A 27059-nucleotide genomic window follows, 5' to 3' on the forward strand; every position below is an offset into this window, starting at 1 on the left:
TCCCTCCTTCCTTCCTTCCTTCTTTCCTTCTTCCTTCCTTCCTTCCTCCCTCCCTCCTTCCTGCTTTCCTTCCTCCTTCCTTCCTTCCTTCCTTCCTTCTTTCCTTCCTTCCTCCCTCCCTCCCTCCCTCCTTCATTCCTTCTTTCCTTCTTCCTTCCTCCTTCCTTCCTAACTTCCTTCCTCCTTCCTTCCTCTTCTTCCTTCCTTCCTTTCCTTCCTCCCTCCTTCCTTCCTTCTTTCCTTCCTCCTTCCTTCCTCCTTCCTTCCTAACTTCCTTCTTCCTTCCTTCCTTCCTTCCTTCCTTCCTTCTTTCTTTCTTTCCTCCCTCCCTCCTCCCTCCCTCCCTCCTTCCTTCCTTCTTTCCTTCCTTCCTTCCTCCCTCTTTCCTTCCTTCTTCCCTCCCTCCTTCCTTCCTTCCTCCCTCTTTCCTTCCTTCTTCCCTCCCTCCTTCCTTCCTTCTTTCCTTCTTCCTTCCTTCCTTCCTTCCTTCCTTCCTTCCTTCCTTCCTTCCTTCCTCCCTCCCTCCTTCCTTCCTTCTTTCCTTCCTCCTTCCTTCCTAACTTCCTTCCTCCTTCCTTCCTCTTCTTCCTTCCTTCCTTTCCTTCCTCCCTCCCTCCTTCCTTCCTTCTTTCCTTCCTCCTTCCTTCCTAACTTCCTTCCTCCTTCCTTCCTTCCTTCCTCCTTCCTTCTTCCTTCCTTCCTTCCTTCCTTCCTTCCTTCCTTCCTTCCTCTTTCCTTCTTCCTTCCTTCCTTCCTTCCTCCCTCTTTCCTTCCTTCCTCCTTCCCTCTTTCCTTCCTCCCTCCCTCCCTCCCTTCCTGTATGCTTGACACACAATGTTAACATTAGTTTCAGGTGTACCACACAGTGACTCAAGTCTCTGTGTTCTGGGATGCTCACTACAAGCGTGGCTACTATCTGTCACGACACAGCGCTATTACCATGCCACTGACTATATTCTCTATGCTGTGCCTTTCATCCCTGTGACTCAACTCATTCCAGAACTGGAAACCTGTACCTCCTGGACCTTCACCCATTTTACCCATCCCCCCCACTCTGTCTCCTCTGGCAACCATTGGTCTGTTCTCTGTATTCTTGGGTCTGTTTCTGCTTTTGGTTAGTTTGTGCATGTTTTGCCTTTTAGATTCCACATGTAAGTGCAATCATATGGTATTTGTCGTTCTGTGTCTGACTTACTTCACTTCACATAATCCTCTCTAAGGTCCACCCTATTTCCATATATTTTAAAAAATCACTCAGAATTTAATTCCCCTAAGATCACAGATTCAACCAGATGTGTCCCAAAGCTTTGTTTTAACCCTTGCATTGTACTGCTCGCATGCACAGGCACTCCCACCGACACAAATACACACGGATTGCATTATACATTCTTAGTTGCATTTTCAGGAGCACATCTTGCAAAGGTTTTCCTAGTCAACACATGTTACAATGTCTTCAGTAACTGCAGAGTCTGCCATTGTGCAGGAGAGCAATAACCTTGCTAATCCATCATTGGGAAGGTGGGGTTCATTGCAGCAACGGGGGAGTCAGGAGGGGTGGCTCCTTTAGAGGGAAAGGTGGTTTGTCATTACATCAGTGGAGGAGTATGTTACACATTTAAAAATGAGGAGCTGGAGGCTGGAAAAGAGGCTTGGACCTGGTGATAAGACAGTGAGGGGTGGGGGGGATGGGTCCAGGGCAGTCTGGGCTCTGAGGGCAGGGGAGCTGTGTGGACTTGGTGGTTCCCTGCCCCGCATGGTGCCCGCTGTACCCCCTGAGTTAGCACTTCCTGTTCTAGGAACCCTCCTCGGTGAAGCTTTGTCCTGCTGCTGCTGCTGCTGCTGCTGCTGCTGTCCCCGCCCTGCCCCGGGGCGGGTGGGGGGAGTGGGGCCTTTTGGGATGCGGGGAGGGTCACACAGATAATACTGCGCTCTATAGCTTACCTGCTCTATAGACCGGAAAAAAGTCCTTTAAGACCCGAAGCTGAGTTTGTTGGTTTTTTGTTTTTGTTTTTTTTAAACATCAGAGGATCTTTTAGAATCACATTCAACAGATGTTCGTTGGGTGCGTGTTAGGTGTAAAATGCTATGGAGATCCAAGGAAACTCTCTAGCCATTTCAGGAGCGTTATACCATCTGGGAGATGTGGTCATCTTTATGGCAATAGGAGTGCTGTAGCGTGGATCACCTCTCAGTTTTCATGCCTGGGCTCTCCGTGTGAGTGATAGTAACTCGGTCTGAACCAGCTCTTGCTGAAGAAAACTCTCGAAGGGCTGGATATATACAGAGACAGACTGGAACCAGGGCCGATGGGGCATCCGGGAAGCCCACCGTATTCTCCTCCCCTCCCCCCTCCCCCCCGCATCATTTTATTTTTTTCCCACGTTTTGGACCGTGGCTGTTAACAGGGTCCACACTCAGTTTCGGCCATGCTTCTTAGTTCCAGTTGGTAAATACTGTGTGGAAGGACGCCAGCGGGCCCAGCTTGGGTGGTCTGGCCAGCGTGGGCCAGCTAGTAGTGACTGAGGACAGGATCGCATTTTACTAAGATAGTGTGACCATGTGGATGGGGTAGGGGTGGGGTGGGGGTGCTGGAGATCCCCCCACAAAGAAAGGCCAGTTAGCAGAAATAGAGCAGGGGGCTGCTGGACAAACTATGTATCCCAGACCTCTTTCTACGTAAAAATACTTTGCCCTGAAGGGCCCCCCCAGTTTAATAGACTCTTACCTGCTAAGCGGATAAAGCCATATTTGCTCACTGGATCTGGGTTGGCTTTTCAAATCCTTACGTGTGGCTGCAGGACACCCTTGACTCTCAGTGTCAGCCGGGACCCCCGACACACACTTTCCTTGATGTTTGTACACAGACCACCCATCCAGCGGCTCCGTGACATTAGCTCATCAAGTTTGAACACCCCAGAGAGTTACACGAAAGCGTGGACAGCAGATTCTCAGATATGGGGGGCAGGACATCTTTGAGGGGCTGCCATCGTAGGGATTCTTGGGGTCCACCTCTTACACCATCAGGGGCAGGTTCTAGCAGCATTGATTTGGAACCTCTTTTTTTTTTTCATGTTCCCCCCCCCGTTAAAACTGTCAAATAGCTATTTTGGTCACCAACCCGGGCGTGAGTGGGAAGTCATCCACACAGAACCTTTGAGTGCCTGGGCTGCAGTGGTTTAGGCGAAGAATTTAATCTGATTCAATAAAGCTAGATTTCTGAGACCAGCAATGCTTCTCTTCCCTGCGTTTTAGTTGAGAGAACAAGTGCATGTCCAATGAGTTTGTTCAGTGAACTGTATTCCAGGAGACGTGTGTTAGCTTGAATAGCCCGCATTCCCGTGGATTTCAGCTCTTATCCTGCACGTGAAGCCGGTGTGTTAGGGGATTTTAGTCTTTAAAAGGGTTTATGGTAAAGGTCCAGTCCCAAAGTCAGGCCTGTGAAATGCCATCTGGAATAACAGCATTAGCCTCCGGTACAGCATTCTTGATTCATGATGTTGATCATAGGAGAGCGGAATGTCTGGTGGCCTTTAATACTGTCTTTGTGTATTGTGTTCCCCGAAAAATGGACCACCAGCCCCAGAATCCTCCGGGCTGTTTGCTAAAATGCTAATTCCCGGGCCTCTTCCTATACCAGCAGTATCAGACTAGGAGAAGACAGAATCTGCATTTTGAACAAGCTGTTTAAGAATTGGGTAGCTCCTGGGGCACCTGGGTGGTGCAGTCAGTTACATCCTACCTGTGATTTCGGCTCAGGTCATGATCTCACGGTTGGTGGGATCGAGCCCTGAGTCAGGCTCTGTGCTGACAGCGTGGAGCCTGCTTGGGATTCTCTCTCTTTCTCTCCGCCTCTCTCTCTCTCTGCCCCTCCCCTGCTCCCGTGCTCTCTCACTCTCTCAAAATAAATAAACTTAAAAAAATATATTAAAAGAAAGATTTGGGAAGCTCCTGAACCAGGCATCAAGAGCCCCAATTCTGTTATTAGATTATGTGGTATAATTGAAGCAAGCACTTTGCTATTTTCAGCTAGAGGTCCCTTATGGGGAAAATGAGAATTAAATGCCATATAGGCTCCTTTTGGCTATAACAATATAATTCTTTCCCCCTCCTGCCTATATGGGTCTTGATGGCGCCTGCAGAAGTTTACTCTGTCATAAAATAGTGTAGGTGGGGCGCCTGGGTGGCTCAGTCGGTTAAGTGTCCGACTTCAGCTCAGGTCACGATCTCGCGGTCCGCGAGTTCGAGCCCCGCATCAGGCTCTGGGCTGACAGCTCAGAGCCTGGAGCCTGTTTACGATTCTGTGTCTCCCTCTCTCTCTGACCCTCCCCCGTTCATGCTGTGTCTCTCTCTGTCTCAAAAATAAATAAAAACGTTAAAAAAAATTAAAATTAAATAGTGTAGGCACAAGCACAGGACCTACCTGTTGCCATGTGCTTGGTGTCCCTGAGGACACCACGTGGTGTCTGTAAATTCTACAAAGAAAAGGAAGAGCAGCACAAGGTTGTTGTTCTTGGACCGTGTTCGTCAAAAATTAAGCTGTCTAGGGGCGCCTGGGTAGCTCAGTCGGCTAAACGTTGGACTTCAGCTCAGGTCATGATCTCGCAGTTGGGAGGTCGAGCCCCGCGACGGGCTCTGTGCTGACAGCTCGCGGAGCCTGGAGCCTGCTTCCGATTCTGTGTCTGCCTCTCGCTCTCTGCCTCTCCCCGCCCCAACCCCACCACGCACATGCTCTCTCTCTCAAAAAATGAATAAACATTAAAAAAAAATTTTTTTTTTAAATTAGGCTGTTTAGGCTGTAATTACTCTGTATAGTACTTGTTCCCACCCCAGGATCCACCCAATAAAAGCACAACTAGAAAGGTGTATATGTATCATAGTTTGTGGGGTGGGGGCAGGTGCAGCAGGGGCGGGCTGTGGGCTCACTGGTCTGGTTTCATTTGCTTTTGAGGTTATCTCTAAGTGAGGTTACACTTCTGGTCCCAGATGTGACAGTATAGAGATTGAAAGATATTTTTTTCATACCACTTTAACTTTTATGTATCCCCCCCCCCCCCAACCTGTAGAGATCAGAAATGGATATCTTGCCGGAAGCACAGCCCTTCTGCTTTTCCCCCACTTCTGGTTAAGGGCATTCTGGGAATGCGAAAGTGCCCCGGTTGTTGGCACTTTGGGCACCTGGTCACATGCAGAGGGCCTCGAGCCAGCAAGTGCTGGAGCATTTCTGTGTCGCTCTGGGCCAGCGTGCCTGCAGATCTTGGAGGCTGCACGGCCAAGGAGGTTCAGGGAAGGAGTTCAGGGAGGGCTCAAAGAGAGGACATTGGCCCTTGTGCATGCACTTCCCGCCCACCAAGCAGTATTTGGAGGCTTTGCGGCCTTGGTCCTGGAATGCCCACCTGAACTCCATGGAGACTTCAGACCTCGGCTTGAAAAGCTACATTTTTCACGATCCCGTGTATGAAACCCTACAGGCGGACCACAGACTGCACGAACAGGAAACCAGCCGTGAGACTGGCTGGGTCAGATATTTGCCCCCCAATTACCCAGTGTCTTTCTCCAGAGCCCCGACCTTCTATTCATCTCCTTCATTGCCCACGGGCTCCAGATGTTTCCAGGTGATTAGTAGGCAGGGCTCATAGAGGTTGTTCTTTTCTTTCCTGTTGCTCGTTCCCTCATAGACCCTTAACCCAGAGATGTACGTCCTCCTCCAGGAGCTTTGGAGACAGAAAAACCCTTAGGCCTCCTTATGGTTCTACTGAAATTCATTCAGGCATGTGGCCTTTTCTGTTTTTGAGTGCTTTCAGCTCACTTCCCTGATTGGTTCTAAGAGCCATGTACTGGCCTGATTCTATACAGTCTCGTCTGCAAGGATTCTGGCAGGAAGCACTGCCCTTGACCTGAGAAGGAGGGGTGGGGAGGGAGAGCCTCTGTCCTCTGACTAGTGCTCTCCAGGAGAGAGGCAGCCTCTGGGGGACCCCAGGCCTGTCGCAGCCTAGAGAGGCTGGACTGAGGATTACCGAAATACATTTGAAAGAGGATGTTTGGTATGTTCTTAGGTTGTTGACTGCACTTAGAATTAGAGATAAAATAGCCAAGGTCATTGCAGTTAAAGAGAAATGGCAAGGTGTTTAACAACTCTCATAACCACAGATAGGCAAAGTAAAACAATAAGGTGTCATGTTTTATCTAAAAGACCAGCAGAGGGACACCTGGGTGTCTCAGTTGGTTGAGCGTCCAACTCTTGATTTCGTTTCAGGTCATGATCCCAAGGTCATGGGATCGAGCCCCATGTTACCATGTTAGGTTATGCGCTGGGAGTGGAGCCTGCTTAAGATTCTCTGTCTCTCTCTGCCCCTCTAACCTGCTTGTGCTCTCTCTCTGTCTCAAAAAAAAAAAAAAAAATAGCAGAGATTGAAAAAAAATGATCATAGTAATGGTGAGGATTTGGGGATATAAACACCATAAAAACCGAATCTCTTTTGCTTTTTATGTCAGTTGTCTGAAAAACTCTGGCTACTGACATGAGGCTTTCTATATATTGTCCAAGAACTTGGTTTTGATTTTAGCTTCAGATTTGCTCCCCGAACTGCATCTACTCTTGCAGAGGGGGAGTTCCAGTTAATTGGATATCATTCAAGAAAATGACAATACAAACCAACCTTCAGATGCATGTTGAGTTCCAGCGTGTTGTCAGGGGCCCTTGGATCATGTTTTTTCCTCCAGTCCCACCTGATTTCAACATCAGTTGTGTCCATGTTTCACTCATTATCTTGGGCAGTGGCCTTTTTTTAGGCTTTGGATACAAACCCTTGAGGAATGGTCTCCTGTTTGCAGGCCCAGGACTGGGGAGGGATTGGAAGGAAAGCATCCTTTTCCTTTCTCAACCCCTTCTGCAATTTCATTTTTATAAATTTTTCTTACAGTAATAGTCACACAGTGGGTAATGATACTTGTACTCAGATGTGTCTTGCAGTGATATAGAATAGTGATCGAAACTCACTGAAAAGCGTGTGATAACTATATGAACCTAGATGTTCACAGTATAAAAAAGTAAGTTGCACAGACGTGTGTATATGTGGTATCTAGCTAAACAGCTTGCATAAACATGGTGTCTCGAGGGATACATACTAAGCTGCTAAAAGTGGGTATCTTTAAAACAGTTCTTTTTTTTTTTAATTTTTTAACATTTTATTTGTTTTTGAGAGACATAGAGATAGAGCACGAGCAGAGGAGGAGCAGGGAGAGAGAGGGAGACATAGAATCGGAAGCAGGCTCCAAGCTCTGAGCCATCAGCACAGAGCCCGATGCGGGGCTTGAACTCACGAACTGTGAGATCATGACCTGAGCTGAAGTCAGATGCTTAACTGAATGAGCCACCCAGGCGCCCCCTAAAACTGCTCTTAAAGTGTGGGCTGGGGGACATTTAGGGGTCCCTAGATCCTTTTCAGTGTCCATAGTTATGTGGTTGTCATATTGATAAATGAGTTGTTTTAAAATATTACCTAAGGAGGGGGCACTTGGGTGGCTTAGTCGGTTAAGTATTGACTCCATCCCAGCAGAGGTCTTGGTCTCAGGGTCATGAGTTTAAGGCCCGGGCTGGGTGTGGAGCCTACTTTAAAAAAAAAAAAAAAAAAAAAAAAAAAATTACCGAGGGAAATGTATCAACATTTGGAAGGTCTGCATAATTCAGTGAGTCAATATTTCACAGTTTTCATAGCACTAATGCTTGCTGTTACAAAATCACACCTGGTTAAAAGATCCATTCAAAGTGCAAGACTGATAGATTTTAAAAGATTTTTTAATGTTTATTTATTTTTGAGACAGAGAGAGACAGAGCATGAGCAGGGGTGGGGCAGAGAGAGAGGGAGACACAGATTCCGAAGAAGGCTCCAGGCTCTGAGCGGTCAGCACAGAGCCCAACGCGGGGCTCGAACCCACAAACCCCGTGAGATCATGACCTGAGCCAAAGTCGGATGCTTAACCGACTGAGCCACCCAGGCGCCCCTGATGGATTTTAATGTAACAGTATAAAAAGTCCATTGGCATAGTTTCAAATTCCACACTGCAGCCAACTGAAGGGTAGTGTCCAAGAAGAAAACCCACTGTTTTCTAAAAGGCTATTACATATCTGTGTGAGGCCAGAGTTTCTTCATTTACTTCAACCAAAGCAACGTGTCACAAAGGATCAAATGCAGGAGATAAGCCAGGCATTAAAAAGATGTACAAAGTGGTGGCGTTCATAAAAACGTTATGTTGGGGCGCCTGGGGGGCTCAGTCGGTTGAGCGTCCGACTTTGGCTCAGGTCATGCCCTCGCGGTCCGTGGGTTCGAGCCCCGCATCTGGCTCTGTGCTGACAGCTCGAAGCCTGGAGCCTGCTTCGGATTCTGTGTCTCCCACTCTGTCCCTCCCCCACTCATGCTCTGTCTCTCTCTCTCTCTCTGTCAAAAATAAATAAACATTAAAAAAAAGTTATGTTAACATGTAATGGGTATATTATTTATGTTTAAATGGATCAATATGAAAACTCAGTCTCAATTCCTAATAAGGTAAATGTTGACAGGTATAATACACATAAATGACAGCTCTTAGGGGCCCTCAATAGTTAGAGGTCCCAAGACCAAAACATTTGGAGACAGCTGCTTTAGAACATGGGAGGAGGGAATTATGGTTCACATAATTATGAACCATTGACATTTTAATATGACTAGAACGTTTTATTTTTATAATGGGGAAAAAGTAAAAGAATGTGCAAAGCCATCACTTCATTGGTACCAATATTAGTTTAGGTTCGAGGGAAGCCAGTGTGGCCTGGAAGAGGTTGCAGAATGGGCTCCGTCAGTGTGGACGCCTTTAGCTGTGAGCAGTAAACACACTGAAACCACCTTACGTGGTAGAGAGGGCGTATGGGCGAGTGTAAAGCTGCAGGAACTGTGGGTGTGGCTTAATCTGGGGGTGCAGCCATGCAGCCTGGTCTGTTTTCTGTCTCTGAATCACCCTGACTCTTCAGAGTGTAGTTCTCAGCCCGGTGAGCCTAGGGCCGCACAGGAGACGAAGGAGACCAAGTAACCCAAATGCTTTTCCACCCAGGAGAGGACAGTGCCACGTAGGGGCCACATGATGGACTGGAAGCTTGCTTAGTGGGCACAGAATTACGGGCCACCGGGGAGTTTAGAAGTCCTTCAGGGGCCGGGCGCCTGGGTGGCTCAGTCGGTTCAGCGTCCGACTTTGGCGCAGGTCACGATCTCACAGTTCGTGGGTTCGAGCCCTGCCTCGGGCTTGTGTGCCGGCAGCTCGGAGCCTGGAGCCTGCTTCCTATTCTGTCTCTGTGCCCCTCCCCTACTTGCTCTCTGTCTCTCAAATATAAAAAATAAAACAAAAAAAGTCCTTCAGGGGGATCTCAGTCCAGCCTGAGCTGCCAAGTTAATAGCCCCTTCTCCTACTGGATCAACACCAAAGAAATCTTTCTCTTCGGTTTTCCTTTGCAAAAGAGTATGCAGGTCAGCGTCCTTTGGTCACCGCGTCCTTTTTTCAAAAATCAGGTTACGATCTATCAGGTCACTGCTTTATTGCATTCCAGCCTCGCAGATACCCGCTGGACACCTGGATCAGACTTGGGGGCATTTCCCAGGTCTTCTGTAAAATAAATTCGTTCACAAGCCATCCTTGTGTGCTTAGTCATTCATTCCGTTTTTGAAAGGTAACTTTGAAAATGGTCTCATTGTAAGTTAATACATATTCATAGTAGAAAATCCAGAAAGTTCAGAAAAGCCAAATACAAGTCACCTGTGATGTTAGCAGCTAGCAAGCTGCTATCCCAGCTGACACGGCGACACCTCTTTGCCCGGGTCAGCTGTGCGGGCAGTACAGGCTGGTGGTCAAAGCGCCGACGTTGGAGTCCTAAACACTGGTGCCGCTCCCTGCCCTCCTACCGTATGCCCTCCATCAAGAGCCTTCATCTTTCCGGTCCCCAATTTCCTCATCATAACAGAATCGGCACCTACCACACAGAACAAGGAGGAGATTATGTATTTGTGCACCACTGAGATTTTCTTCTCTCCGGTCAATCCCTAGAAGGGAACAGTTAGCTGGTTAAAAGTTGTGTGCTATTTTAAGGCTTTTGTTGCCGTTACCAGTCAGACTGCCGCACAGGTTTCACAGGCATGCAGCCCTGTGTGGTGTTGCCTACATGATATGCTTTTTTATTGTTACTAGTTTTTTTTTTAACGTTTATAAATTGAGAGAGTGTGAGAGCACCTGCAAGCGGGGGAGGGACAGGGAGAAAGGGAGACAGAGAATCGTAGCAGGCTCCGGGCTCTGAGTTGTCAGCACCTACCCGACGCTGGGCTCGAACCCACGAACCGTGAGAGCATGAGCCAAAGCCGGACGCTTACCTGAGCCGCCCAGGGGCCCGTTATTCCTAGGTTTTAAAATTGAGAGCATCGTGCTCGTTGAGAGAAAAATTAAGCAGTGCAGAAGGCTATAAATTCCCAGTCCCACTTTCTAGAGGTAAGTTCTGCTAACAGACCTTTTCTCTTCCGGTCAGAAGCTTGCACATGTGTGCTTATGCATATAAAGTGAATTCCTACCGTGTACTGTTTGGTAACCTGAGCTTTTGTGCTCAGCAGCACACGTGGGTCACTGTTGTGGGTCACTGTTGTACCCAGCTGTCACCCTTTGAAATGACTGCCTAGTTTTTATTGTATGACTTTACCCTACTTTTCAGAACCAAGTCCTTACCTCCTTATGTTTCGATGTGAATTTTCATCCAACAAACCTTTTTTTGCATCTGTCCCCGTATTTCACACCACCCCCCTCCCCGCCTATATTATAGCTCATGATTCTTTAGTTTCACTTGGAATCTGTGCAACCCTGCCCATCTGTGAAACCCTGCCCATCTTAGGTTGAGGAATGCGGTGGGGAGATAATGGTCTGGTGTGGCAGTGGGGGGGTCATTTCAGAGCCGGTCCCAGTATGATTTACTGAACTAACCCATCCCCCCACGTTGACCTGCTTCTCCCCAGCCCCACGCACAGAGCCGGCTGCGGCTATGGAGCAAACATAAACAAAACCGATTCTTTTTGTCTCTGTTGTGTTTCCTACTTATTGCTGGATTTGGGAAGAAGTTGCTTTTGTTTATGTACTGGTGAGTCACCCCAGCTTGTAGTTTCTTTTTTTTTTTTTTTTAATTTTTTTTTTTTAACATTTTATTTATTTTTGAGACAGAGACAGAGCATGAACGGGGGAGGGGCAGAGAGAGAGGGAGACACAGAATCGGAAGCAGGCTCCAGGCTCTGAGCCATCAGCCCAGAGCCCGACGCGGGGCTCGAACTCGTGGACCGCGAGATCGTGACCTGAGCTGAAGTCGGACACTGTAGTTTCTTAAAACTATTTTTCTTAACTACCACTTATTTCTAAAAAAAAATACCCTAAAGTTTTTTGTGATGCTTTGTTTTCAGTCATCAAAAGCTTCCTTTTAAAAAGTTCCTTTCATCTTCCGAGCCTTGTATCCGAATGGTCACGTACCTGCTGGAATTGTGTGAAAGTTGGGAACAACACTCTGACCCACGGCACCTTCCAAAGGTAGAAACTTAGCACCCCGAAACCCGGCTGGGAACCAGTACCCTGTCCGATGTGACTTGTATTCATGTGGCCAGTCTGTTGGGCGTCTTTGAGACCATTTCGAGGGTGATTCAGGATTGTTGAGCCCCATTGTTGGAGATGTGGGTTGCTGAGCCACCTGTGCGTTGCAGCAGGGGTGGGGGGTGGTGGGGAGCTCTGTGCAGGGGAAAAGAGAAGAACATGACCAGGAAGTTAAGCAGGAAGCCCAGACAGAGAGAGGAAGGAATGGCATTAGCAGTTTAAAGCAATGGAAGCTAGCTGATTGTTCTTAATTGTCTTGAAGGTCTAGAATAAGGGCTACAAATTACACGGTCTTAGAATATTCTGTAGTTTTCTTCAATTATCTGAAGTTTTGCAATCTGCTTTCACAAAAGAGCTGTATTTTCTGAATCCAGCCATGAATTAGATCAGCTGGCCTTCAGGGACATGTGGGAACAGATCACTAAGGTGACAGGCTTCCCCTGCTTGTAGTATGGGGACAGTGGTTGGGGGGGTTAGTGGGCTTGCTGAGGGCTTGCCCCCACCCCAGTCCTTTTTTCTGGAAGGACAGGTTCTTGTTCGTGGGTGATTTAATCATGTTCTGAAACCACTCTGCAGTTGAGTTCTCTTGCATGGTCCCTCTCTCCCCTTCCATATTCTCAGGCACCCATCCCTTCCCCCCGACCTTCAAGGTTGAGAGTGAGTTTGATTTCTGGAGCTGTCCTGAGTCTCTCTCCCTGATGCAGACAGTAGCTGGGTCACTGCATGTGGGCTTGTCCTACATTAGAAGAAAGCAGACCCATGTGCTTACTGGCAGCACAAGGCAGGCAGAGAAGGTGGGGGGAACTGGGGAGCACCGGTGCCTCAGCCAAGGTCCAAAGAGCGGAGGAGAAGCTGGCGTTGGGCCGGGCAAGCAAAGAGGCTTTAACACAGTGGGGACAGGTCCGGGACAGTCTGGGGAAGAAGGGACTTCCAGCCAACCATTGCATGAGGTGCAGGTAGGAGAGCGCAGATTCAGACCAGATTATAGAACACTGCCTAGGGATTTTCAGTTTGCCTCTAGAAAATGTAAGTTAAAGTGTTGAATCAGCCACCGCCGAGGGAGAGGCGCCCAGCGGGGAAACTGACTTGCTCATGTAGCTACTTCCCTCCTGCCCGCCGAGTTCATTTGGAGGATGGCTGGTAACTCCGAGGAGTTTGGTCTAGTGCCTGCAGAAGGCACTGAGAAACCGGGGTGTGTGTAGGCATGTGCGTGCACGTGTGTGTGCTTAAATCCCTGTTAACTTAGTCTAGGCACTTGGCGTCTGTTCAGCAGGGTAATAGGTGTGTGCAGGACGGAGCTGTATTCCTAGGCGGGTCCGACCTCCGTTTCTAGGCCAGCGTTCCACCCGATGACAGGGCAACTTGGTGCGTCATTCCAGCTGCTGCCGCCCAGAAAGGTCCAGGACATGATCCTGACTCGGGGCCTGGAAGACCTTGGACAGGGCACCTGAAGAGAAAAGCCTGGGACCACAGGTCTTTGAGTTGTGTGGAGTCAGAGGAAGTTAGAGCCTCAGAAACCCGGTTAGCGGTTGTTAGGGCTGTAGAGCCCCGTGTTCCCCTGCGCCCCCCTGGGCCCACGCCCACCCTGCCCAGAAGATGAAGGCCAGGCCTGGTCCGGTACTGCTCCTTCTGGTTTTTCCTCATTCATTTCCAGGGTGGGAAACAGTTTTGGGATTGCCCAGCCCTACTGGTATTAGAGTGACTCGGTAGAAATCGCTTCAGGATTCCAGATGAATCTTCTCTATGACTTTTTTTTTTTTTTTTTTTTTTTTTATATAATTCCAGGCTAGTTAACATCCAGGGTTGTATTAGTTTATGACTTTTTTAAAAACGTTGGTTTAGGGGCGCCTGGGTGGCTCAGTTGGTTAAGCGTCCGACTTCAGCTCAGGTCATGATCTCACGGTCCGTGAGTTCGAGCCCCGCGTTGGGCTCTGGGCTGATGGCTCAGAGCCTGGAGCCTGCTTGCCATTCTGTGTCTCCCTCTCTCTCTGCCCCTCCCCCATTCATGCTCTGTCTCTCTCTGTCTCAAAAATAAAAAATAAACGTTAAAAAAAATTTAAAAAAAAATGTTGGTTTATTTTTGAGAGAGACAGAGTGTGAGCAGGGGAGGGGCAGAGAGAAAGACAGAGACAGAATCCAAAGCAGGCTGCAGGCTCCAGGCTGCAAGCTGTCGGCACAGAGCCCGACGGGCTTGAACCCACAAACCATGAGATCGTGACCTGAGCTGAAGTCAGATGCCCAACTGACTGAGCCACCCAGGCGCCCCTAGTTTATGACTTTTTAAGCAAATACTACTAAGACTCTAAGAGGGTGTGGCTTTCTTTATTAGAGTTTCCATTCCTTGTATTAAATCCTAGCACGGACAGTAGGTATGTGTGAACTTGCCAAGTCAGAGTCTTGCAGTTTGGTTACTGTATTCAGACCCGGACACTATGGAGGAGCCCTGGGAAAAAAGGAGCAAGTCCCTGGGGAAGGGACTAGTTGGTTAACGGACCAGGACATCATTGCGGATAGTTGAAAGACCCGAAGCTACTGGCTGGAGAAAACAAATCGTTTTTTTCAGGGGTTAGAGGTGGCAGACCGAAAATTACCTTCAAGCATTTAAAAGGTGGTTAAGAGAAATGAGATTTGTGTGCGTTGCATAATGGTCACACCTAGCATCAGGGGACCTAGAACCTAAGGGCTGGGAGATTTTGACTTGGCATGCTGAAGAATTATGGCTGTTGGAAAATGAATGAACTGGCCTGGAAGGTCCTCCTTTGGAGGGTTTGAAGTAAGACATTTGAGGTCCTTTCCTGTTCGAGAGTCTGCAGTGAGCACCCTGGTCCTCAAGAAGCAGGTTTGCTGGTTAATTTCCAGCTGGCTTGTGACTGCCCTGGCAGGTGACCATCTTCTACCAAAGATGGTCAGGTGGTTGCTGCTCCGTCTGCGGGATTGAGTTGGGGCAGGAGGAATATGGCTCCACACGGGCTGCCTGGTACATCCTGTTCCTGCCGTTCCTTTCCAAGATGGCATTCTGCAGGCTGGCAGAGTGGAAAGAATCATGAACATAGTAACAACAGTAGCAGCTGTCACCCTTTCCAGAAGTTGAACAGGATGTCCCTGGTCTCACAGCTAGGGAGTGGCAGAGCCAGCATTTGAACCCAAGCAGGCAGGCTCCAGAACCCGCGCTGTGTTCCGTGCTCTTCTGCCTGGCTGGCCTGAAAGTCAGTGCTCACAGGAGAATAAATACAAGGGGCCCAGGGAAGACAGATACTTGTGTCAAGAACACTGGCTTCGGCGCCAGAACTGGACGTCAAGATCGTCTGGGTAATTTTCCAAACACAAAGGTCGGGAGCCCGCTTTTCCTCATGACGACATGTGCACAAGCTGATCAGGAACAAGAGTGTTGGTGTCCGACTCTAGGATGTGGCCCTGTGGCCTGGGCGTCTTTTGGCTTACCCACGACTTACCTAGTCAGGGTGGACTTCTGACAGTGGATGCCATCCAGCCAACTCTGCCCTCTCAGACCCTCTCTCCTGAAGTCTTTCTTCCCTGAATGTCTTGGCAAAATATGCTAAGTCAAGGTGCCTTGGTCCTATTTCTGTGGTCTACTCAGCTAGAGCAGGGAGATAGCCAGTGTTTCCTCGGCAGTTTAGCGTGGTTGAAGGGCGTGAAGAAAAATCTGGGACTTAACACCCAGTCTTAGTCATGAGATGAATGCTGCTTTCTGGACCCCAGCTTCCCTTGTGTGAAAGTCGGACCGTCTTATATGGCGGGTCTCGTCGCTGGATAATTAGGCTGTAGATCTTGTCTTTCTCGGTTTTCTGTGTGCACATTCCCATGCCTCTTCGGTGCTTTAGCCCTTGCTGCACAGGAGACATTTGATGACTGTTTATTAAAATGGATGGGTAGCTCATTGGAGCCCTCCCGGTAGCCCCGTAAGAGAAATGATTATTCCCTCTTGTCATCAGCCAAGGCTTAGAGCTGATGCATGGCTTGCAAAAGGGCCAAGAAGCAGGAGGCAGGTCTCCTAGCATCTATGTAGAGTGTCTCCCCTTACGACTCGCAGGGAGGTCTACAGCTCAGCAGCTCTGTCACCAGCGGCCCCACACCCGCTGGACCTGAGGCCGCACGGTTAACAATCACCGCAGGTGATTCTCATGCAGTGGCGTCGGATGCACTGGGCTGGGCTGCATTTCCAACTGGATTAACCCTTCGGTCTTTGGGACTGATGGAAACACTCCATTTCCCTGGCTGACTTGTGCTCTTTCCCTTGGGACAAGGCCGTGGGAAGAAGGGAACTTGAAGGTGAACAAATAGGTGACTTTCAACTGTTCCTTGATAAGCCACCAGTGGTGAAAGTGGTTCCCAGGAGAATCCGTGGAGGCCCCCAGGTCTCACTAGACTTACTCAGTCGCCTGCTCTGGGGAGTGATCCCACAACCATCTTTGGGTAAGACTGACCTTGTCGGAAGAGAGGGAGTCGGAACACTTCTCTTGGGGGCCCGGAGGCTGAGCCGGTCAGAGGGTGGGTGCTCCAGGGCGCAGTGTGTGACACTGACAGGCGAACCGCTGTCACTGGCAAGGGGACTCTTGTCCCAGAGAGTTGAGAATGATTTTGGTATCAGGGAGGGCACACGCGGGTCCCCTCTTGAGTCTGATCATGAGGAAAGGCCACACTTGTATCTTGGCATCCAAAGGGTAACCAGTTGGGGCCACCAGAATGCGTAGCACTGTTCCTTCCCGGGGCACGCCCGGGTGCCAGGGTGAATTCCACAGGCTGGGGCCCGCCGCCCCGACGGTGCGATCCTGCCCTGACACACTGAGTAACGTCTGAGGTGTGGGCATCCCACAATTAAGGTTTTCTCCAAATTGGAAAATCCAAAGCATCCGAGTGATGCCCTGCGTCGTCCATGGTACGGAAAGAATGTGCTGGCACGAGCAGATTGCTGGCTGAGCGTTCGACTAAAATTAAACTCCAGTGCTGACTTCTTGTTTTTCCCTTCCCCTCTCCCCCCGCTCCCCTCAAGGTTGGCCTCCGCCAGCTGGACATGTCCTTGCTCTGCCAACTCTACAGCCTATACGAGTCCATTCAGGAATATAAGGGAGCATGCCAGGCAGCCTCCAGCCCGGACTGCACCTACGGCCTGGAGAACGGCTTCTTCGAGGAGGAGGAGGACTATTTCCAGGAGCAGAACACCCTCCACGATGGGAGGGAGCGGGGCCCTCCACGGGACCTGCCGCTGCCCGTCTCCCCGCTCTCCAGCAGCGACTGGATTCTCGAATCCATCTAGAAAGGGCTCTCCGCCGAGAGGCCACTGCTACTACCGGACCACCAGCATTTGCCTCTCCTCTTGAAGAAAGCTCCTCTCCTCCATCGTGGGCGGTCGTCGGGCGCCAGCGGCCGGTGCTGTCAATTTAATCTGGAGGACACACGTGGCAGGGTGTTCTGGTGGCCGGAGTTTGTGCCTGGGCGATCCAGAGGTGCGCCTGCCGAGGAAGGTTCTTCCTCCATCCTTTCCCCCGGGGGACACCTTTCGGGGCGTTTTGCGCAAGGCGACTTTTACTGGTTCGTTACTTCCTTACGGGGTGGTGGACGATTTGCACCCTCTGTGTTGTAGGAACTGCGTCCAATTTGCAACGCAGGGAAACTAGCATTTCGCCGCTCCCCTGCCTCTATGCATTCGGCAGCCTTTCTCGTTTCTGTCTTGTGAGCGTTTAAGGCCCTGGGTTGGGCTTTATTTCTCTGTAAGCCGCACTGCTAGCTGCCCAGGTGACTCAGTGGGAGCTTTTTACCAAAAAAGTAAACATTTCAGGTCCTACCCATCGACTGCATTCTCTTCACCTGTCGAAACAATTCCTATCGTTCTTTGTCTATTCTATGGAGGAGGGAGGGAGCTAATACGGAGATGTGTGAACGTGGGAAGCTGGGGCAAGCTCATGTTTTGTGTCATTCACTGAAAGGTGGTGGCAAACGTTTTTGTTCTGAAAGATTCTGAACGTGAGCTAGAATATTAGCGATCCTGCCTCTTCCACTCAAAAACAACGATCACCTTAAGCCTTAATATATTTATTAAAATCCTTCACGAACACTTTACACTTTGTAGGTTAAAAATGAGGATAAAATGCTAGACTCTCTGACTGGGGTTGTGTGTTCTTTTGGTCTGAACGCCGAATCGTCCGTTTCCAGAACTTGAATGCATTGAATCCAGTCAACTACTGAAAGAGAATTACAGTATCTTTTCTTGCCGTTGAGAATTTGAAAGACGCTTCATTCCTCTGTTGATTTATTCTTGGACCACGCAGTTGGGTCTCAGCGCTGCTCTGTCTCTGACCACTTCAGATCCCCTGCCCTCTTCTTTCTTTTGACGTGATAATTGCTTACTAGCGTCTCTTTCGGGTTAGAGAGAGGAGGGAAAACTAATCCCCAGGAACCAACAGTTGACAGCCTGCTATGTACGGGATCGGACCGTGTGTTGGGAACTGGGGTGAGGCATACAGAGAAGGAAGAGCATTCCTGCTGATCTCCTGTGTTGAAAGTAGTAGTTAAATGAGAGACGGCAAACTGCCTCCAGTATGTGGCTCAATCGTTCAGGGGGGGACAAGAGAATTAAAAGTGGCAGGACTGGTGCAGTCTGGTCATCTCCCGGAATCTTTGAGGTGGGGCCCCTACTTAACAAGGAGTCGAACCTCAGGTCAGCTGTTCTCAACCCTGACCACGTTAAGATCACGTGGGGGGCTTTCGGAAGAATATTGAGTCTGGCTCAAGAACCCCCATCTCCATTCTGATTTAATTAGTCAGGAGTGAGGCCTGGGTCTCTGCACACTTCTAGAAGTCCCCCAGGTGATTCTAACGCAGATCCAGTTGCCATCTAGTGTTCACACTGGCCTGGGAAGCAGCATCTTCTTGGAGCCCCGGACAATGGCCAGGAGACTCTGTCCTCTCAGGATGGGCACCCGCAGCCAGGGAGTGAAGCTTGCAGGGAGTGAAGCTCAGGCGAGGGGGAGCCCCCCAGTTTAGAATGCACAGCTTCTGGGTGCCTGGGTTGCTCAGTCGGTTAAGCATCCGACTTAAGCTCAGGTCATGGTCTCACGGTTCGTGGGTTTGAGTCCTGCATCAGGCTCTGTGCTGACAGCTTAGAGCCCGGAGCCTGGTTCGGATTCTGTGTCTCCCTCTTTCTCTGCCCCTCCCCTGCTCTCTCTCTCTCTCTTTCAAAAATAAATAAATGTTAAAAAAAAAAAAAATCGAGAATGCACAGCTTCCCTGGGTCTGCTGCCTCTGGACTCTTCTGGAACTGCAACCACAGATTCACAGTGCCTTTGAGTTTGGGGACCCTCATGTCAGTATTGGGGGGATAGGCTACCAAAGCTAGAAGTGGAGTGAATCCAGGTAAGCAAGGGGCCTCTCCCTTACTGTGGGGAAGGGCTGACACGTTCCTCACCCCGATGGTGACGTGGCAAATATACATAAACCACTGCAGGCCTTAGTAGTCCATTCGAAATCTATATAAATTGCCCCAAACTTTCTCTTACTCCAAATATAGTGTAAATATATCTTGGCAAGGAATATTAAAATTTCCCAAACTATAAAATGTTTTCTAATACACTCACCTTACAAAGGTCCTGCAAATGATTAGAAAATAAATTCTGCTGGGGTGGGGGGGGCGGCTCCTGGGTGGCTCAGTAGGTTAAGTGTCAAACTCTTGATTTCAGCTCAGGTCATGATCTCTCGGTTCGTGGGATCGAGACCTGCATTGGGCTCTGTGCTGACAGCACGGAGCCTGCTTGGGATTCTCTCTCTCTCTCTCTCTCTCTCTCTCTCTCCTCTCTGCTCCTCCCCCACTTGCACACTCTTGTGTGCACTCTCTCTCTTACTCTCAAAATAAATAAGTAATTAAATTCAGCCACTGCCCTTTATTGCTCCCTGGCATAAGTCATCACCTCTATGTTTGGAGTGGGGCTATTTTGCTACTCCAACAGAGTGGCCAATGGAGGGCCTGGTAGGCAGTAAAACAGTCCAATTTTTGCTGAAGAAGCTGTAATCTGTATGGCAATGTACAGAGCAGATAGAGAAAGGCACCTTTTGCTTTCTAGGGCACATGTGCAGTGAACCCAGAGTTGTTGATAATTTAAGCCTTGCCATTCACAAATGATGCAGTTCCTCTCATGTCCCTAAGTGGCTCTCAGAGTCAATTAACCAGCCTGATTCCTTGCTTTCGTTTTTCTGTAACCTAGGTTGATGTCATTCATTCGGCTGACATGTACTTAGTCCTATTTTGGGTCGCGCTGAGGCAGGCACTGAGAGCACAATGCAGAACCTGGAGGGTCTCTGGCAGATCTCCCTTCTACAAACACCTAACGTGTGCGGGTAAATACTACGATCAGGGAAGTACGAGGGGCCCCTGAGGCCCAGAAAGTCATGGCTAAGGGAACTGGAGTTCTCAAATGAGGTTTGGGCTCCATTTACGCTTAAGACCCAAGCAGGTGTTGGAATAACGTGCTGTAGCCCCTCGATCTTAAATCACAGCGCGTTATTTCACGATTTACCGTGCAGTGCTCTCTCCTGGATCTTGCTCTGACTTCTCCGTGCACACGCCTCATTTCTTTCAGAGCCCGTGATTATAGACATAGGTATGGCCAAGCGCACGGGTGACGGAAAGGCTCTTTAGCAACCAACGTCAGGCCAGGTATCCATTTGATTTCATCCTTCTGTCCAAAGAAAACTGACTGATTGTAAAAGCCCAAACATGTCTGGTCTACTTGTCTTCGGGGCAGATTGTACTTTGAGTTCGGAGAGATGCATCTGAGCCGATTCTACACGGAGGTGGTAGGGCTTCTGTCGCAAAGATGACACCTGCAGGCTCCACGTGAGGGACAGCTGACACCTGGGTCACAGTTCCATGGGTGAAAATGCGACGGGAGCCGGTGGGCCTCACGACCACCCAGGGAGGACAGGCTCTGGAAGTGGACCTGGTGCCTTTGTTCTAGCCAACTGTGAGAATGCATTACGTTTCCACCTCATTTCTCTGGCTTCCGGTCAACTGAGGACAGGTCCCTAGATACCCAGATCCCTGTCTGCTTCTGACTCCCTGAAGAATGTGCACAAACCGAGTACCTACAGAAGGTTGAGCAAAACCTTTATTAGATACACTAACGGGGCGATGTTAGCAAAACGAAAAGCATGAAGCAAGTTAGTAAGGAGGAGTTATGGCCCTAGGGAGCCGATGCCAGAGAGAGGAGAGAGCACAGGGGCACATGTCAACCTCAGGGACAAGCCCGGAGACCATCCCCCCCCCCCCCCCCACCGTCCCTGCTTCTTGTTCGGTCTCCAAGATGGAGAAGCTCCAATGAAAGTCCCACAGGAACACAGAGACCGTTGTTATTGGGAAGGCGGGTTTTGGTGGGAGGAGCACTTGTGTTAGAAATAGACGTGGTCAAAGCCACAGTCACCTCGTGGCCGAGAGCACGCCCCGGTTTCCTTCAGAGGGAGCAGCCTAGGAGAAGGGAAGTGAGGACTTAGTCGGGCTCTGTCCCAGGACTTAGGGAAGAGAGCACCTTCCCCTTCATTCCCTTTCTTTCTCCTGTCCTCAGGATGATGCGACGCCAGGGTGGGGCTCTGGGAGAAAGGGTGAAAGGGGAGACCATTACGATGGCCTCTACGGGCACCTGGGTGTCTCAGTCAGTTAAGCATCTGACTCTTGATTTCAGCTCAGGTCGCGATCTCACGGTTCGTGAGTTCGAGCCCCGTGCTGGGCTCTGCACTGATGACGAGCGCAGAACCTGCTTGGGAAAAAAAAAAAAAAAAAAAGATGGCCTCTAAAAAATATTGTGTTAGAAACAAGAAGAAAGCACCTCTGAAACCCCTAAGTCTAGCACAAGGGTGGGAAAACAGCCCGGATTTGAGGTTGAAGGGCAAGCTGGTGACCGTGCCCGCCCATTTCTCCCGTGTGTCCCTCTGCAGAGAATCCAGGGATCTAGATGGAGATGAATTTGGGGACTGAGGACGGCGCTCAGTCACCAGACTCCACTTGCAGTGTGTGCCCAGCATGTCAAGGCCGGCAACACGCCCTCCGGGGCACGGGTCCTCTCTGTGGCTGATCCCTACTTGCCCTGCCTGCAGAAATGCCAGGGAAGACAGGTTCAGCTCCGTCCCCCTGTGGTCATATGCCACCGTCACCGTGTGTGACTGATTCCTTTCAACAAGCTTCTATCGGACACACCCTGATGACTGCCTCCCTGAGGAATAAACCTACAGAGGCCCAGCCACTCCTACCAATGCATTTTCACTGTGCCAGGACCTCAAGCTGGAAGGAGCCTGGCATAAGACCTGGAAGTTGAGTTTACCTCGCCCTACCGTAGAAGAAAGGATGGAAACACACCCCATAGGGCAGGAGACAAACTGGGACCCATATGTGCTAGGTCATACACTTCTTTGTCTTAAATGGATTGATACGATGTATACACCACCTTGGGTCTTTATAAAAATTCACACAATACAATAAAATGCCATTAAAACAATTTTTTTTAACGTTTATTCATTTTGGAGAGACAGAGTGGGAGTGGGGGAGGGGCAGAGAGAGAGGGAGACCGAATCCGAAGCAGGCTCCAGGCTCTGAGCTGTCAGCACAGAGTCTGACACGGGGATTCGAACTCACGAACCGTGAGATCACGACCTGAGCCGAAGCCAGATGTTTAACCAACTGAGCCACCCAGGCGCTCCCAAAATGCCATTTTTTTTTTAAAAAAGTGGGTTTAGAAATCGGCACAAAGCTGGGGCACCTCGGTGGCTCAGTCCGTTAAGTGTGCGACTCTTGGTTTTGGCTCAGGTCATGATCTCATGGTTTGTGAAATTGAGCCCTGCCTAACAGCTCAGAGCCTACTTGGGATTCATTGTCTCTCTCTCTCTTTCTCAAAATGAATAAGCATAAAAAAAAAAAAAAAAAAAAAGTCGGGCGCCTGGGTGGCTCAGTGGGTTAAGCGTCTGACTTCGGCTCAGGGCACGATCTCAGTTCATGAGTTCTAGCCCCGCACCGGGCTCTGTGCTGACAGTTCAGAGCCTGGAGCCTGCTCCTGTTTCTGTGCGTCTCTCTCTCTGCCCCTCCCCTGTTCATGCTCTGTCTCTCTCTGTTTCTCAAAAATAAATAAACGTTAAAAAAAGAAAAAGAAATCAGCACAAGGGGAATACAAGGGCAGGACAGAGAAGAGGAAGCCAGCTGTAAAATCAGCACAAGACTCACCTGTGAGGAATGCAAGTTGTCCTATTTGCTAGCAGAGCACAAACGGGGCAGATACGGCGTGAAAATGCTCAGCTCTCAGGCAAGTGTTTACTTTGATGTTTCCCTGCCGAGTGTGTCTAAGCGAGTCGACTTCTGGAAAATGTGGGGACGAGTCAGAAGAGCATTCTTTAAATGTTTGCGAGGGAATCGCGAGAGTCACCGGGATCCACTCCCAACGGCTGTAGGGATCTCCCCCGCGACCCACATCTAGTCTCGGAGCTTCTGCTGCAACAGCTCCCAAAACAGGAAGCTGTGCAGTAAGGTGACTGTCAGAGAGTTCCTTGTAGGGCCCTGACGTCTGCTTTCCCTTTGATGAAGTTATAGATAAAGGGTTAGGCTTCACGGGAGAATCCTATTCAAGCGTGGGAGGGCGAGGGTATTTGTATGTGTGTGGGGGCGACGTGGGGATGCTAGGGGGAGGGGGCTGCTATTAGCCAGACAGTTTTGTGGCAGGCTGAAAATTGTCCCCCCGAAAACATCTGGCCTAAAGACAGAATCTCTGGAACTTGTGAATGTTACTGTGTTTGGAAAAGGCCTTTATAAAAGACGTGATTAAGGATCTTGAGGTCACCGGAGTATCCTGGATTATCCGGGTGGGTCCTAAATGCCATCACAAGTGGCCTTGTAAGAGAAAAGCAGAGGGAGGCTTGACACAAGGGAGGAGCAGGCGATGTGGGGCTGGAAGGGACATGGGAGCGACTTGGCCACAGCCTTGGAACCGCAGCAGCCACCCAGAGCTGGGAGAGGCAAGGGTGCATTCCCCCCTGTAGCCTCTAGGGGGAGCAGGGCCCTACCAACACCTGTGAACCTGAGGCCGGACTTTGTTCTTTCTGCCTCTAGATTTGTGAGCGGATAAATATGTCGTCTTTAAAAAAAAAAAAAAAAAAAATTTTTTAACGTTTACTTTTGAGAGAGACAGGGAGAATGCAATGGGGCCGGGGGCGTGGGGCAGAGAGAGAGAGGGAGACACAGAATCCGGAGCAGGCTCCAGGCGCTGAACTGTCAGCACAGAGCCCGACGCGGGGTTCGAACTCACGAACTGTGAGATCATGACCTGAGCTGAAGTCCGGCTTTAACCGACTGAGCCACCCAGGCGCCCCTAAATATGTTGTCTTAAGCCCCCAAGCTTGTGGTAATTTGTTGCCGTGACCACAGAAAACTAACACACATTTCGGGGTACTGTTCGGTTCTTCCCTGCCTTTTCTATTTATGTGTGTCACCCGGGGACATCATCACTCAATCTGCTGGCTGAACACGACGTGCTAACTCCTCCAATGGATTCAGATACGTTTCCTGATGGGCTCTTGGAGTCATTTTAGTCCACAGACGTCTTCTAGGGTTAATATAAGGATAAAAGGACTTATTAATTATAAAGCCCCTAAAATAGTGCCTGGCTCCAGGTAAATATATACAGTGCTCAGCTCAGAGCGTATATAAATATTTGTCAAGTCGGAATAAATAAATAGGATCCTGTTTGGGGTCCTGGGGTTTTTGCTTTTGTAGTGCTTTTCCTCTGTTGACTCTTCGGGAGCCAGAGAGCATTTTAAATTTAGTCTTGGGTTCATAACATTTCCCTTCAGAACGTGTGCCCAATGTTATAAGGAAAGGTTATGGCTAGATGTGTTACATACCAGAAAGAGACAATCCAAGTTTTAAGGCTCACAGCTGTCCCACGGAGAAAAGTCTATGGTAAAATGCTCCTCTCTGTCTACAGTGTCTTCCCTTGGAGACTAATATCTGAATCCAGTCCTAGGGGCTCCTCGGTGGCTCGGTCAGTTAAGCGTCTGACTCTTCATTTCGGCTCAGGTCATGATCTCACAGTTTGTGAGATGGAGCCCTGTGTTGGGCTCTGATGGATGCACCATCAGACAGGGGTGCAGACCAGCACAGCCCCAGGGCCCTAGTTATGCTAGCAGAGGCCAAGGGTTTAGTCCCAACTCTGTCAGTTATCTGCTTGTGACCTTGAGCAAATCCCTTTACCAATCTAAGCTTCAGTTTCTTCATAGAAGACTGTGATTCAAAAAAATACCTGTAGGGGCGCCTGGGTGGCTCAGGCGTCTGACTTGGGACAGGTCACCATCTCGCGGTTCGTGGGTTCGAGTCCTGTGTCAGGCTCTGTGCTGACAGCTCAGGGCCTGGGGCCTGCTTCAGATTCTGTGTCTCCCTCTCTCTCTCTGCCTCTCCCCCCATCAAAAAATAAACATTAGAAAACATTTTTAAAAATATCTAACTTTTCTGATTGATGCCTCTTTGTCTTACAAATATCTAAAAAAATGCCTTCTGTGACTCTTGTATACAGTGCTTTTGTCCCAACTTAGTTCAAAGGGCTTCATTCACTTTGCTAGAAGTCTTCTTTTTTTTTAATTTTTTTTAACGTTTATTTATTTTTGAGATAGAGAGAGAGAGAGAGAGACAGAGCATGAGTGGGGGAGGGTCAGAGACAGGGAGACACAGAATCCAAAACAGGCTCCAGGCTCTGAGCTGTCAGCATAGAGCCCGACGCGGGGCTCGAACTCACGGACCGCGAGATCATGACCTGAGCCAAAGTCGGCCGCCCAACCGACTGAGCCACCCGGGCGCCCCGCTAGAAGTCTATTGACAAGACCACTGTCTATTTTCCATGTGCCTGATTAGTCTATATTGTGCTCTCATAAATTGGGCGCTTTCCTCTGGTTCTGGGTGACGTGAAACACTCCAGGGCCAGCGCTGGGGTCTGTCAGAGTAGCCACCGTGTGACCATAACCCATCAGACTGTGAGTAGGGGGCAGGTTTTCTTTGGTGGCTTGAATACATATACTTTTCAATGAAAGTGGGGCTATCTGAAAGGGATTTGATTTTTATAGCTTCCAGTGGATTTGCATATAAATACGTTTTGCTGTCGTTGTGAGACCACATCTCGATCTTGCAGGGAAGGGGTGTCTTGGAAATCACAGGCGCCTTTCTAAAGCTCCAAGTACCACCGCTACCTTGTAACTTCCCAGTGTAACTAACTGAGCGATTCTGCCGTCTCAGGACTTATCATATAAACAAACCTGAAAAGAAGTCAGGGAAAAATGTCACAACTGTAAAATGTAGGTGGTGGATATATGGGTTTTCGCTGCAGAATCCTTGTAACTTTTTTGTATCGTTGAACTCTTTTTCATTAAAACATGTTGAAAAATACGTAGGGCTGCTGACAGGCGAGAAAGATGAACTCCGTGGGGGTGGGGGAGAACTCATCACTAGTTCAAGTGCACCTGCCGGGCACCTGTGGGTGGCTTCTCTGCGGTGTTCCTGGAGTCTTACCCTTTCTGGGCTCGGTCCAAGGAGGATGTAATAACCAATATGCTGGGTGGACTCCGAGTGCAGATTTGGATCAGATGGGTCTCCTCTGTAGTCTTCTACCATACCTTGCACAGCCTTTAGCTGACTCCGGCTCACCAACACCAAGGAAAGGGTTAAAAAAAAAAAAAAATATATATATATATATTTAAGTTTATTTATTTATTTTGAGAGAGAGAGCAAGCAGGGTAGGGGTCCGCACTGTCAGCACAAAACCCAATGCAGGGCTCGAACCCAGGAACCGTGAGATTGCGACCTGAGCCGAAATGAAAAGTCAGATGCGCAATCGACTGAGTCACCCAGGCGCCCCTCAGGGAAAGGGCTTCTAATAGTTGTTTTCATAAAAATAAATACCTTTATGGTGCTCAAGAAAGGTTGGGGATGTATCGGGTGTGGATTAAAAGATCAGTGATGTGTTCGTCTTCACTGACGAGCTGACAGGTCAAAGATTCGAAAAGCTGTGACCAGCATATTACATTGTCATTTTTTTTCTACAGGCTCCATCCTATGGCTATTATGCGAGGTCATTCCAGTTGGTTTTACTTTTTACCTTGGCGTCTTTTTAGCGTTCTGTGTTGGTTTCATCATCCTTAGGATAAATTACAATTCCCGAGGCCCTCTGTTATCTGACCTTACGTAGCTTCCTAAGCTCATTTTTAAAACCCCCAGCACCCATGCTCCACCCAGTTGTGTGGGCTCTTCGGTTCCCTGCACACGTTACATTCTCTGCCCTCCAGGGCTTGGCATGCATGGTTATTTTCCCTCCAGGGACACTGGAAAGTTCCTTTCCTTTCCCCCTCCTCTCAGAGGACCTTCTCGACTTCTAAGGCCGGAACAGGTGTTC

At 49.2% G+C, this 27059-nt stretch overlaps 1 protein-coding gene across 1 annotated transcript in view; it reads left to right on the plus strand.

Moving 5' to 3' along the window:
* Nucleotides 1-17100, plus strand: part of FAM89A (family with sequence similarity 89 member A) — a 20418-nt gene extending 3318 nt beyond the window's left edge. Inside the window, exon 2 of the mRNA XM_049645035.1 lies at nt 16649-17100. Coding sequence (XP_049500992.1) covers nt 16649-16912 — 264 coding nt within the window. The 3' untranslated portion in view covers nt 16913-17100. The remainder of the gene's footprint in view (nt 1-16648) is intronic.
* The last annotated feature ends 9959 nt before the right edge of the window (nt 17101-27059 follow it).

The sequence above is a fragment of the Panthera uncia genome, chromosome D2, assembly GCF_023721935.1.
Source record: "Panthera uncia isolate 11264 chromosome D2, Puncia_PCG_1.0, whole genome shotgun sequence".
In the NCBI taxonomy this organism is placed as follows: domain Eukaryota; kingdom Metazoa; phylum Chordata; class Mammalia; order Carnivora; family Felidae; genus Panthera; species Panthera uncia.